General features: G+C 45.3%; 1 protein-coding gene across 1 annotated transcript; it reads left to right on the top strand.

The window, feature by feature from the left end:
* The first annotated feature begins 717 nt into the window (after positions 1 to 717).
* Positions 718 to 10,910, top strand: EIF2B5 (eukaryotic translation initiation factor 2B subunit epsilon). Its single transcript, XM_061414191.1, has 16 exons — positions 718 to 966; positions 2,429 to 2,553; positions 3,412 to 3,597; positions 3,689 to 3,866; positions 3,956 to 4,036; positions 4,314 to 4,391; positions 4,927 to 5,239; positions 6,153 to 6,298; positions 6,515 to 6,656; positions 6,779 to 6,880; positions 7,168 to 7,275; positions 7,412 to 7,502; positions 7,800 to 7,923; positions 8,593 to 8,718; positions 9,135 to 9,245; positions 9,412 to 10,910. Exons 1-16 carry the CDS (start codon positions 757 to 759, stop codon positions 9,469 to 9,471), a joined length of 2,181 nt encoding a protein of 726 aa, XP_061270175.1. The 5' UTR covers positions 718 to 756; the 3' UTR covers positions 9,472 to 10,910.
* Positions 10,911 to 14,543: the final 3,633 nt, after the last annotated feature.

Genomic DNA, 14,543 nt, shown 5'->3' with positions numbered 1-14,543 from the left:
AATGCTTTTATCGTTCCCAGCCACAATCAGCGCTTAATATTAATGGAATTACTGCTCTCCATACTATTCCATGTTCTGTGTTTATGTAGACTTGTGAGTGCCCTGAGGGTAAGGAATGTCTTACTCGGTCTGGACTCCCCAAGGTGCCGGCTTACATTAGGTGAGGAGAAAGAAAACTGAGGACCACAATTTTTAATGTGCTGGGAGCTGGTGGAAAAGAACCCGCCTGCCGATACAGGAGACAAGTGACGCAGATTTGATCCCTGGGTGGGGAAGATCCCCTGAAGGAGGGCATGGCAACCAGTCCAGTATTCTTGCCTGGAGAATCCCCCTTAGAGGAGCCTGGAGGGTTACAGTTTATAGGGTCGCAAAGAATTGGACACGACTGAAGAGACTTAGCACGCAAGCACGGAATGGAGATTATACATCCAGAGCTGCTTCGCAGAGAGTCTCATTATCCCCTAAGAACGTCAGTTTGGTCAGGAACAAATGATGACGGCAACACTTGCACTCCATAAATCCTCTCCTCGCCGCCCGGGTGCCTCAACTGGCCGAACCCGCGCCGCTGGGCCCCACTGCTCTCTGCCTCGCAGCTCAGCCATTAGGCAGACCTAGGGGAAACGCATGCGCATTCTTCTGCCCTCGGCTCCACCCTCCCTTCTTTCTCTACTCCTTCGCATTTCGAGTGCTGGATCTTTTTGTCCCTTACTGCGTGCCGTGTCAGTTTCCGTGCGGAAGTGGTGGCCGTGAGAGAAGATGGCGGCCACTGTGGTGGCACCGCCTGGTGCGTTGGCTAGTCGGGTCAACAAGCGCAGCGGCGGCGGACCGGGAGGCGGTGGTGGCGGCGGCGGCGGTGGTGGGGCAGCCAGAGGGGCGGAGGAGGAACCGCCGCCGCCCCTACAAGCAGTTCTGGTGGCCGACAGCTTCAACCGCCGCTTCTTTCCCATCTCCAAGGACCAGCCTCGGGTGAGCGACGTGCTCGAGTGCTGCCGGAGGGCCTTGTAGGTGGCAGGGCTAGAGCAAGTTATACTGTGTGGTGAGGCGGCCTCTGGAAGGACTTGTGCCCACTCTCTTTCCCAGAAATCGGGTTTATCTGGTTAGGAGGAAGGCAGAGAGACGGTCAAAAGCCCTGATGACTACCTGACCAAGTGAGTGGCTGGAAGATTTGGGCACGCGTAGTGCTGTTCACCTCCAGATTTTGGGAGGCCCGCAGGACTAACCTTGGACCAGTGTTTGTGAGAAGCCTTCACACGAGGATTCAGTGCCTCAAGAGGAGGCTGCGCGGCTTTTGTGCTTAGGAAAAAGAGATTCTTAGGTGAAAGAAAATGTAACCTCCTTTTGCCTTCAAAAGGGAGGTCCTGGGCCTAAAAAAGGAGCAGACTAGTCTGATCCCATAGTAACAGCTGTTTTGGATCTTGTACAGTGTGCTTTTTTCTTTCCAGGTTTTGATGACAGTCAGTGCCATCTGTCAATAGGAGAACAGAACGGGTTCAGTGGCTGGTTGCCAGCATCCCCTGTATTGTCTAGACACTGGGGAATTGGACTGAGTTACTCCTAATGATTGCTGGGTTCCTCAGCAGTCCCCATTTCAAAGAAAAGGACTTACATTCTGTTTACGGAAAACTGTCTTTGACTCCCCACCCCACCTCCAAATAGTCTAATTGGCTGTTTATTTGGGGCAACTGTTTGGGATGGCTAGACCTTGGCTCTTAGAAAGAGATCAAGGAAGGAAATCTTACAGTGAAAAAGGCCTTAGTGGTGTTTTAAGTTTCTGGAGGTATGACTGATTTCTAGTGTTAGAAATCAGGGTTGTCTGTTCTGTATCAGCTTTGTCTGATGCTAAGCAAGTAGATTCTATGTTTACTGTATCCAAATTGCAACACATTAGACTCGTATTTGGGCTTCCCAAGTAGCTCAGCTGGTAAAGAATCTGCTTGCAATGCGGGAGACCTCGGTTTGATTCCTGGGTGGGGAAATTACCCTGGATAAGGGATATGCTACCCACTCCAGAATTCTTGGGCTTCCCTGGTGGTTCAGATGGTAAAGAATCTGCCTGCAATGTGGGAGACCTGCATTCGATCCCTGGGTTGTAAAGATCCCCTGGAGAAGGGCATGGCAACCCACTCCCAATTTTCTTGCCTGGAGAATCCCCTTGGCCAGAGGAGCCTGGTGGGCTGCAGTCCATGGGGTTGCAAAGAGTTGGACAGTGGACATGACTGAGCAACTAAGCACAGCAGACTCATGTTTAGAGCATGCTATAAACATCAAAGATAGGAGCCTGATTACTTTTAAATAGGAAACATAAAACTACTGTTTGAAAATACTGACAGAGGAGTGAAATTGTGGTTGAAGTAGGAGAAAGAATGGTTCTCAGAGGATCCTCACAGATAACAAGTCTTCAGACTTTTTTTTGTCTCTTACCCTCCAGGTCCTCTTGCCCCTGGCCAATGTGGCACTAATTGACTACACTCTGGAATTTCTGACTGCCACAGGTGTACAGGAAACCTTTGTCTTTTGTTGCTGGAAGGCTGCTCAAATCAAGGAACATTTACTGTAAGCTCTGCAACTTTTCTTTCCATGTTTCACCATTTTTCCCCTGGTTTCCTTAGGATGAATGTAACTAAGGGGAAATTATGAGGGAGAAAAATGTGTCTATTTGTATCCCATTGTAAGGTCTTAAGGGCATTCTCTTCACTTAGGAGGTGAGCAGCTGAAGCTGTGACAAAGATTAAAGAACAGCATTTGAATTTTTTCTGAATCTCATAAAGTTTAGTCCCAGTGAGTTTTGCTTTTTATTTGGTGGCTCCAATATGCCAGTTATAAGAGTAACATCTTTGTTTTTCCACTGAGCTTCTAAATGTTGAGCTCTTCCTCATCTTTGTATTCCTGGTACCTAGCTTAGTACCAAGCACATAGTAAACACTTAACAAATGTTGAGTGAAATCTTTTTGAAAAAGAGTGACTCTCAGGATTTAAGGAAGCTTAGGAAATATAGGCTAGGATTAGCATGATCTCCATCAGACAGCTTCTAAACTTGATACGAGCTTTAAGAGAAAATTTGTCCCTAGAATACTTCGAATAACCTAAGTCTCAGTGGGATTTTTAGTTCCAATCCATCTTTGGGGATTGGTCAGGGAATGGAGAGGAAATAGCCCTGCTTCTCTAGCCCATAAAACAAGATTATATACTGAAAACAAGATTTATATACATAAAACAAGATTATATACATAAGACAGTATACTGAAACCATTCATTATAGTTCATTAATCTCTTTGAAGTTGAGGACGCTGGCAGAAACTCCAAAAAAATCACAGCAAAGGAGTGTGAATGTTGAATGGCGCAGGAATAGAGAAGCCCTGCATGATCTTTATGTTTGGTTTACTCATTCCCCTCACCCCTCCCTTCCCTTAGGAAATCCAAGTGGTGCCGCCCAACATCCCTCAATGTGGTTCGAATAATTACATCAGAGCTGTATAGATCACTGGGGGATGTTCTCCGTGATGTTGATGCTAAAGCCTTGGTGCGCTCTGACTTCCTTCTGGTGTATGGGGATGTCATCTCAAACATCAATATTACCAGAGCCCTGGAAGAACACAGGTCAGGATGGGAAAAACAGTAGAGGTGGGGTTTGGGACCACAGAGCCCTAGGACTGCTTTTTTACAGCTCTCTCCTTCCTGTCCTTCATAGGTTAAGGCGGAAGCTAGAAAAAAATGTATCTGTGATGACGATGATCTTCAAGGAGTCATCCCCCAGCCACCCAACTCGTTGTCATGAGGATAACGTGGTAGTGGCCGTGGATAGTGCCACAAATCAGGTGCTCCATTTCCAGAAGACCCAAGGCCTCCGACGTTTTTCTTTCCCTCTGGTATGTGGTTATCTGGGGTCCTTGAAGTGGGAAGGTGACAGGCTTCAGCAGGAGAGATGAGTTAAAGTCCTTGTAACTTCTTCCCACAGAGCTTGTTCCAGGGCAGTGGAGATGGAGTGGAGATTCGCTATGACTTACTTGATTGTCATATCAGCATCTGCTCTCCTCAGGTGAGCTCCTCAGTCAAAGGCTGCATATCCACCGAGTAAAACTCTGAAGATATATTACCACCCCCTTAAGTGACAAGCTATATTTCTTCTCCCCCTGTCTCCCATCTGTTCTATAGCAAAGAGGTGTTGTCATCTTGACCCCAGTAGCTCATTGGCTGACTTTTTTGGGATTCTGGCCCATGTCCTGCTGTCACAGTGTCTGATATGTCTCTAGGAGGCTATGTTTGCTTCCAGAGAATAGTACTTAACCTTATCCCCCTCTGACTTCTCCACACAGGTGGCTCAACTATTTACAGACAACTTCGACTACCAAACACGAGATGACTTTGTGCGAGGCCTGTTAGTAAATGAGGAGGTAATGAAAGGCTCCCAGTGCCTCTTTAGAAGAGGGCTGTAATATTACGTCATGCTGATAACTTTTGGTTTCCCACCCCCACCCCCCTTTTTTCCTCTCTTTCTTCATTTGCTTTTTTATTTTAACCAACTTCAGGGACAATAGACCCTGCTGACACACGAAAGCAGAAGATTCATTTTTCGTTTTTGGCAGATCCCCAATACCATCTGACCACCAGTGACATGTTAAAAAATCTCAAAATCAACAAATTGATTGCTAAAAACATGACTATCCACCATTACACGTAATGTGAAAGTTTGTTTTCCCTTGGGTAGGTGGGGGGACTTTTGGTCCCGTCTCATATTTTATTGGGCTGTAGGAGGAAGGAAAATAGCTGGAGGTGAGAGGGAAGCAGTACAGAGAAAAGTCTCAGGCCACTTGGCTGTGACATTGAGAAGCAGTAGGGAATTTAAGGAAGTTAGAAGAGAATTATACTGGGGGATGTTCTTTCTCTCTTGCTTGCTTGGGTGACCTCTCTTTTTTTCTCCTCATTTAGATCTTAGGAAACCAGATCCACATGCATGTGACAACTAAGGAATATGGTGCCCGGGTCTCCAACCTACACATGTATGCTGCTGTCTGCGCGGATGTCATCCGCCGATGGGTCTACCCTCTCACCCCAGAGGCTAACTTCACTGACAGCACAACCCAGAGCTGCACTCACTCCCGACATAACATCTACCGAGGGCCTGAGGTCAGCCTGGGCCATGGCAGCATCCTGGAGGAAAATGTGCTCTTAGGTTCTGGCACTGTCATTGGCAGCAATTGCTCCATCACTAACAGTGTCATTGGCCCTGGCTGTCACATTGGTGAGTATAGGTAGGGAGGTCAAGCTGGCCATCCTAGAAGCAGGAACTTGGGGGAACCCCATGAGTCCAGAAAAGGATACAGAGGGATAGTCCCTGAGAATAAGGAACTAGAGTGGCTGCCTTAATTAAGGAAGGAACAGGGATGTAAAAACAGTGATACTTTTAATTTGTGGTCTGTGGGCCTATTATTGGGTGACTCTTCACATTCCAGGGTACCCTGTATTCACATTCAGGACCAACTGGATAATTAACATGCAATAATACCTATTTAGTACATTGCAGTTTACAAAGGGCTTCTGCGTACTTTATTTCATTTAATCCTCATAAAAACCTTGTGAGGTATTATTTATAGATAAGTTTTATAGATAATCAAAAAGGCTAAAAGTGGTTGTCCCTCCAAGGTCATGGCTCATAAGAGGCAATGCAGGTACTTGATTCTGATTATAAGTCTAGTGTTCTTTATACTCTTTAATAACTCACTTTGGTTATAAGAAAGTGATGCTTCTAATGGAACTGCCCCATTAAAAGAACAATAAGATTCTGACTTTAAAATGTACCAAAACAAAAGAGGTAGAATAATTTGGTTCTACTTTTAGACATGAGTGTGATTCTAATAAGTTTCTTGAGTTCAAGGGATCTCCAGAAATCTTAAAGGTTCTCAGGTTCTTAAGTCCAGTATATAGTCAAATTTTTGTAAACCTGGTGGAGGGTAGTCAGGCTGAGCAATGTTCTAGTCTCTGGCCTGAGCTTAGAGAGGGAGAGGGAATATATGGTGATTTGGGGATGGAGTAGTAGAGCTGGATGGGATCTCTGTTGGTGTGAGTCAGCCCCATTCTCCACAAATGGTCTGAGAAGTGGTCTGGTCTGGAATTGGAGCCATGGGTGACCAGGAGTGTTTCCTGTCCTGAGCCAGGTGATAATGTGGTGCTGGACCAGGCCTTCCTATGGCAGGGTGTTCGAGTGGCTGCTGGAGCACAGATTCATCAGTCTCTGCTCTGTGACAATGCTGAGGTCAAGGAAAATGTTACACTGAAGCCTCACTGTGTCCTCACTTCCCAGGTAAGACCTGCTCCACATGGCACATAGGCCACGAGCTGAGTGGTGGTTATGCTGAGCCAGAAAGTGCCTTATGTCCACCAAATCCAGCCTGAATTGAAATTCCCAATCCAGTGGTTTCATTTGCTTTCTGCTTGACTTAGTAAAGTCACTTTCCTTTGCAGTACTTTTCCCACGCATTAATGGATCTGTACCACCCACTCCTTTTTTCTCCTCCAGGTGGTAGTGGGCCCAGATATCATGCTACCTGAGGGCTCAGTGATCTCTTTGCACCCTCCAGATGCAGAGGATGATGAGGATGATGGTCAGTTCAGTGATGATTCTGGGGCTGACCAAGAAAAAGAGAAAATGAAGCTGAAAGGTGTGAGACTCAGCAGGTGTGGGGCATCTGTGTGTCTCTCTGCCCCATAGAAATACCAGTGTTTCCTCCTAAGGGGTTGGTGCTTCTCCTGGGCCCTTGCTAAAGATCAGTGTCTTTTCCAGGTTACAATCCAGCAGAAGTTGGAGTTGCAGGCCAGGGCTACCTCTGGAAAGCTGCAGATATGAACATGGAGGAAGAGGAGGAACTACGGCAGAATCTATGGGGTGAGCTAGGCCTCATTCCTGCCATGCACCATCTAAATCAGATTATTTTGAGGGAGTTTGAACACTTCAGAATCAGACTGGCAGTGGTTTAGTCCCTAAGTTGTGTCTGACTGTTATGGCCCAGGATTCTGCAGGCAAAAATACTGGAGTGAGTTGCCATTTTCTTCTCCAGGGGATCAGAATCAGACTGCTTGTTCATTAATTTGTTCATGCAGACAGAGCAGATATATTGCTCTCCGTCAATGGCTCTTCCGTTTTCTTTTTTCTTACCCCTTCTGGATTCTCAGGACTCAAAATCAACATGGAAGAAGAGAGTGAAACTGAAAGTGAGCGAAGTATGGATTCTGAAGAGCTAGACAGTCGGGCAGGCTCTCCACAGATGGATGACATCAAAGGTATGTGGCCAAGGGAGCAGTGTCTGGGACAAAAGAGGAGAACATCCAGTTTGGTTGGGCATAAAGTGAGGACTGGATGACTTAAAGCATCCTGGAAAAATATTGGTCAATGAACTTATTCTTGCTTTGATTTTAGTGTTTCAGAATGAAGTCCTGGGAACCCTGCAGCGGGGCAAGGAGGAAAACATTTCTTGTGACAATCTAGTCCTGGAGATAAATTCTCTCAAGTAAGAGCAGCCGCTCCCTATTCTCATCTTCTCAGGGTAATTCTAGGTGGTGGAGGTTCTCTCCTAATTCTTCCCCAAATAGGAACATGTTCCCTTGACATCGCGACTGGACAAGGCTGGTAGCATTTGAAACAGGGAGAACATTGTTCTAGCCTCAGCATAGACTTCTTCCTTCCAAAATCCTCCCTTTCCGTGTTGCATCTGACTTCCTCTTCCCGATGTCCTGCCAAAGTCATAGTTCTACAATATGCTGAAAGGGCCAGTGAAGGCCCTGGTGTCACCCCAGTGTCCCCACAGGTATGCCTACAACATAAGCCTGAAGGAAGTGATGCAAGTACTGAGCCATGTGGTCCTGGAGTTCCCACTGCAACAAATGGATTTCCCGCTAGACCCAAACCGCTATTGCACCCTGTTGATTCCTGTAAGCAAAGATTGAAGCTGGGTACAAGGGGTTGAGTGGAGCCAGGTATACATTTTGGGGGCTTGGCTTTAAAGGAAATCAGGAGTAGAAGGTCTTACGGGGTATATGTTACTTGTGGTTCCTTTCTCCTTGCCTCTGGACACAGATTGGGTTCTAGAGCAGGTTTGGTTGTCCAGGGGAGTCAAGTTAGTTTCAGTAATGAGTGGCCTTTGAGATTCCAGTATTCAGGTGGTATTCAAAGGCATACCCAAAATGGACTGGATTGTCATACTCTGACTGAAAATGATCTGACCCAGAATAAGGTGAACATTTAGACTGGGAACAGATATTTTGAGGCAGCCTGCAGCATCTGACCCCCTTCACCTTCCCTAGGAAATTTCTTTTTCTCCAGTCCTGCCAGCAGCTCCCAGGTGCCTCTGACATAGTTCCACAGAGCCTGTATAATCTCTTGTCTTTTTTAATTTTTAATTTTGTGACTTGTGGGATCTCAGTTCCCTGATCAGGGATTGAGCCCAGGTCATAGCAGCAAAAGTACCAAATCCTACCACTAGACCACCAGGCAACCACCTCTTGTCGTGAAAGACCCATGTTATCATGATTGATTCTCTTTACTGTCCAGGTCTAGATGCATGCTCAGGAATATATTGCAGCTTCTCCTCTTTCCCACAGTTGCTCAAGGCCTGGAGCCCTGTCTTTAGGAACTACATAAAGCGCGCCGCTGATCATTTGGAATCTTTGGCAGCCATTGAGGACTTCTTTTTGGAGCATGAAGCTCTTAGCACTTCCATGGCCAAGGTGAATACCACCCCAAGCCACATAGTCCTGCATTTACTTTGAAACAGGCTTTGGTGACCTCCATGGAGACACAGTATAGACTGACGTGAATCCATATGGAGTTTGGTTAATAGCGTCATCCACCTGTAGTGTTGTGCTCATTGCTGGGATAGTACAGCTTGGAGCCAAGCTAGTAAGGCAGCCATTTGGAGGTTGTCCTGGGAATGTGTGGAGCGCTACAGTTACAGAAGTCAGACCTGTCCCAGTGTCAGAGTGAACAGCTCACTCTTGTCTGTTTTGGAGGAGACTCCACAGTGTATAGGAGGCAGCTGAGGGCCTGGTAGGAAGCCACTAGATCTTGCTGCCTCTTCCTCTGTTATCCATTGTATCTTGAACCCTGCAAGGCCCCTGAGACCTCCTCTGCTGGCCTTCTGTAGGTACTGATGGCTTTTTACCAACTGGAGATCCTGGCTGAGGAAACAATTCTGAGCTGGTTCAGCCGAAGGGAGGTAACTGACAAAGGCCAGCAGTTGCGAAAGAACCAGCAGGTGAGTCAGGCTGCCTTCCTCTCACTGCAGTCGTTGTCTGGTTCCCTGGCTCCTGGCCCCAGACTCCAGGTGGTTGGTCCCTGGGCCTCTGGTTGGTTATCCACTAAGGAGAACAGGAGGGTTATGTGAGTCCCCGTCAGTAGCTCTCCACTCTTCTTCCTTACAGCTGCAGAGGTTCATCCAGTGGCTAAAAGAGGCAGAAGAGGAGTCATCTGAAGATGACTGAAGTCACACTGACTGCTTCTGTGGGTGTTGTTGATTAACCTCAAGGTTTCTGGGCCAGGACAAGTGAGAGATTAGTTCAAAAGGATGAGTGACCACCGTCTGAACTGAGACTGGAGCAGAGGCTGGAACTACAGTATTCTTCCCACCATCAGCAACCATCCTGACTGGGGAGTGGGGATGAGGGAAGTTGGGCTGGATAACAGCTCTGCCTAAGGAGGAGCTAAGCAGGCCCTGCGGTTAGAGGAAGACCAGAGGAACAGCTTTGTCCTCTGGTTCCCCTCAGGGAATAGCAGAGAGCAATTGGCCCTCTCTGCTGCTTGTATTTGTTAATATTAAAAAAAAAAACAGAGGGGTATATTTGCTTTCTCTCCAACTCTGACTGATCAGCCATTGATGTGACCAAAGAGTTCTGAACCTCTGATGCAGTAGTAGCCTTTCCTTAACCACCTGGTAGAGAGGGAGAAGAGGGGTGTTGTGGCCACTAGATGGTACTGTGGTGCCTTGCTAGTTGACCATTGCCATTGTCATGATAGTGGAAGGACTAGATTCTTTTCCAGCCTTTGTGAACCAATTTTTGGTCCTGGAGTGGTGTGCCCAAACCAGGTTCCATAGAGAGTCCTAGTCCAAACACTTCTTCAGAGGGTGATGATACCAAGCATATGTAAAGTCCATTAACCACCTGCCAGTCCATCACATGCTTTGTCCATTTGATCCAGTACCACTGTCAGGTAACAGGGCTACTCTTCATCTTCAAAATAAGGGAATTTGTTCAAGGTCTCATGACTCTTGGGGGATAAAGTTAAGGACTTGATCCTCGTCCAGAATTCTTTTTCCTTCACCATTTTCAGTGTCTCAGTGAAGGGAAATTCCCCCCAGATGCAAATACAACCTCAGGCCAGCAATGGATAGTCTTAAGAACAGAGGAAGATCTGAAATGGGCTGTCCCCTAATATGTGTTATTTTAGTTAATCTTCTGGAGAAGGCAATGGCACCCCACTCCAGTACTTTGCCTGGAGAGTCCCATGGATGGAGGAGCGTGGTAGGCTGCAGTCCATGGGGTCGCTAAGAGTCAGACACGACTGAGCGACTTCCCTTTCACTTTTCACTTTCATGCATTGGAGAAGGAAATGGCAACCTCAGCCCTATGAAGTAGGTCTTATCCCCATGTTCCGATCAGGAGTCTAAAGTTCATAGAGGTCCCATAAATAGTAATTAATAGAGCAAGGTTTTGTTATTAGACTCTAGAACTGGAGTTTGTCAGGTTCCAGTATTGTCTGCTTTAACTTAGACCATGAGACACGCCCTTCTGTCTTGTCTTATTGAGTTTTTTGTTGCTTTCCTATAATCCTCACTCTGTTAACACTTAACTCTGGCAGATGTCTCTGATAACAAGTGGCCCTCTTGGACATCAAATAAAATAGTTGCCTTTCTTCATTTCAATTGGGTAGAAAGGAGTAAGCTGAGGAAGGGGATACTGAACTGTGTTCAGGAGTGTGAGGGGCATTACTCAGTGTTTCTGAAGAGGGAGAAACAGGGTGGCTGAGATTTGGCTTAATTTACTTTTCTTATTCAGTAAATCTCAGTTTCTGGGTTCGATCCCTGGGTTGGGAAGATCCTCTGGAGAAGGAAATGGCAACCCACTCCGGTGTTCTTGCCTGGAGAATCCCATGGACAGAGGAGCCTGGTGGGCTACAGTCCACGGGGTCTCAAACAGTCGGACATGACTGAGCAACTTCAGTTCTTTGTCAAATATAGGACCTAGTGAATAGAAAGCATGTGAAGATTATAGATGGATCTCATAGGGGCAGTTAAGTACAAATAACTGTAGAGTACCTCTAATTTATACCTAGTGGGTGGCAGAGATCAGAAGTGGCCTGTAGAACTTTTTAGAAGGAAGATATTCCTTCTAGTTTGGGTGCTTAGGGAGAAGGCTTACAGGATTGTGACACCTGAGTGGCCCTAAAAAAAAAAGTAGAAGGGAACATTATAAGCAAAGCAAAGGGTTTCCACTTGAGTATGGCAGATTGAACACATGGGCTTTTTACTCCCTCCAAAACCCCTTTCAAATGTCAACAGAGGAATTTTTCGAAAAAGGCACATGACTCTATGACAAGGAAAACAAGGTGACAGCAATGAGTGAGAGACATCAACATTTTGGAAAAAAAGTAAATGGAAAGGTGAAAGTTGAGCTAGCAGAGCAGAATGAGATGGGCCCTACCTGCTGAGGTGGTTGTTAACAAGAAGCAAATCAGTGTGCCCTTCTGAACCCAGAAGAGGCTCAGGAGAGGGGGTACGGATTGGGGCTGAGAACTGGGGTTGGGGGAGAAGGGAATCAGAGATGTGTATGAGAAAAAGCCCCCCAGGTCCTTTATCTGATCCAACCAAGTGATTACTCGTATTTTCTCTGCGAGAAATAGGAGCTTTAGTCTCTGGAGAAATGGTGGGGAGGCAATTTTCAAAGAACTACTTATAAAGGTTTCCTAAACCCAAAGGTTGTGAATTTCTAGACTGACAAGAGTCAGTGAGTGCCCAGCACAATGAACAAAAATAGCACTGTGAAATCTCAGAACCTTAGGGAAAGTATAAACCTTTAGAACCACTGGATTTAATAGGAGACATGGTGGGGATGAGGAGAGGGCAATGGCATCTCACTCCAGTACTCTTGCCTGGAGAATCCCATGGACAGAGGAGCCTGGTAGGCTGCAGTCCATAGGGTCGTTAAGAGTCAGGCAGGACTAAGCGACTTCACTTTCATGCATTGGAGAAGGAAATGGCAACCCACTCCAGTATTCTTGCCTGGAGAATCCCAGGGACAGAGGAGCCTGGTGGGTTGCCATCTATGGGGTCGCACAGAGTCAGACATGACTGAAGTGACTTAGCATAGCACAGCATATGGTGGGGATGAGAGTGAGGGGCTAGATTGAAAATGAGGAATAAAGTGAAAGTATATGAGTGGCAGGACTCTGAATGTCAGCACAACTGACATAGCCCCTAGGCCAAAACAATTGCAGACAAAAGGCCTACAAATACTTACATTTTTGTTTCAAAAAAACAAAAGAGAAATCCATCTTTCCCCCACTCATCACCCTACAGTGATCACTTGGTTGGATCAGATAAAGGACCTGGGGGGCTTTTTCTCATACTCATCTCTGATTCCCTTCTCCCCCAACCCCAGTTCTCAGCCCCAATCTGTACCCCCTCTCCTGAGCCTCTTCTGGGTTCAGAAGGGCACACTGATTTGCTTCTTGTTAACAACCACCTCAGCAGGTAGAGCCCATCTCATTCTGCTCTGCTAGCTCAACTTTCACCTTTCCATTTAATAAGCCCTATACATGGACAGAATTTACAATTATGGAATGCCTCACTGGCTCCCGGCAATTAGCCTTTTAGTATTTCACTCTTAAATATGAATAGACCATTAAGGGCCACTGGACACAACTGAAGCGACTTAGCAGCAGCAGCAGCAGACATTGGAGGAAACTTGCAACATGAAAGGTAGAGATCAAAACAAAATTGAAACCAAGGAATTCACAAAGTAGCTTTCTGAAAACTTTAGGGAGAAAAATGCTATAATTCTCAAAGCTCAGAGAAGATATTGTGTGTTTGAATAAATGCTATGAAAAGGAAAAGTTGGAGAACAAAAGAATTCTTAGAAATTAAAAAAATAGGTAAATGAATTTTTTCCTACTGGAAAACTGGAGGAGTACAAAACCAAATAGGAGGGATATTATACTACGTCCATCCTTATATACTTACTGAGTTTTTAATTGTGAATATTTTACCTGTACAGTTAGATAGGGGAAAGGTTAGAAATAAGAAATCTTGCAAAAAGGTGAGATCATTTAAAAATGGATGATAAAAAAGGATCAATCCAGAAGGTCCAACATCTAGCAGGAGTTGCAGAAACAACAGGAAAAAGAATGGTAGTAATGTTACTAAATAATTCAAGAAAGTATTGTTGAACTTCTAGATGGGAAGTGCTCACCCAATGCCTAGCACAGTGAATAGCACCAAGGCATATCACCAAGAAATTTGAGAATCCCCAGGGATAAAGAGTACTTCCTAAAGACTTGCAAAGAGAGTTAAAAACAAGTCCTGTACAAATGCTTAAGAAAAATTAAGAGATCAAAGTGATCACTTATAGCAACACTGGAAGCTAGAAGACAATGGAGTGACTCAGAAGTCTGAAGGAAAATTATTAATACTTGAAATGCAGAATCATACTCTCTTCAAGTTTCTCCCCAATTAAAAATCTTTTTTTCAAAACTTTTTATTGAAATATAGATGGTTTACAATGTTGTGTTAGTTTCAGGTGTACAGCAAAGTCATTCAGTTTTATACATATATATACTTTTTCAGATTCTTTTCCATAATAGTTCACCCCAAATTTTATTTCTCATGCTTTCAAGGGAAACTACCAAAGGATGTGTTTTAATACTATTGAGGAGCAAATTATTGAGCAAACGGATCCAACACAGAGGAGAGGTAAAGAGGGTTCAGAGAATGATGCAAAGAAGTCCAAGGCTGAGAGCTGTTCACAGACTGAGACAGCCAGCAGTGCGGACCAGAGCAATGGAATGGAAGGGTCCAGAAAAGAAAGCCAATGGGTTATCTAGTACATTTAACTGAATTAGTAAAATACAAATTGAGAAGCTATTAGATTATGTGGAAAGACTTAAGTACACTATATAAAAAAGCAAATGCAAGAGCAAGGCAATGATTAATGCCAGAAAGAAAAGTTGGAAACATTTATAGTCAAAATGTCAATGCTAAGTACTATATTTTCTTAACCAAAATCCTAAGAGGTTAGGGGAGGTGGAGAAAAGGTAAATCCATTCATCAAAATTGGAAATCAATAAACAATGTCTAGAATGCATAAATCAGGGCTTCCTTGGTGGTCCAGGGGTTAAGAATCCACCTGTCAATGCAGGGGACATGGATTCAGTCCCTGGCCCAGGAAGATCCCACATGCCTTGGAGCAACTAAGCCCATGCGTCACAACTACTGAGCCCATGTGCCTCAATTAGAGAAAGCCTGTGCACAGCAATGAAGACGCAGCACAGCCATAAATAA

This window comes from Bos javanicus, chromosome 1 (genome assembly GCF_032452875.1).
Source record: "Bos javanicus breed banteng chromosome 1, ARS-OSU_banteng_1.0, whole genome shotgun sequence".
Classification (NCBI taxonomy): domain Eukaryota; kingdom Metazoa; phylum Chordata; class Mammalia; order Artiodactyla; family Bovidae; genus Bos; species Bos javanicus.
Note: the sequence above shows the minus strand (reverse complement) of the source record. Positions and strands in the feature narration are given on the sequence as shown.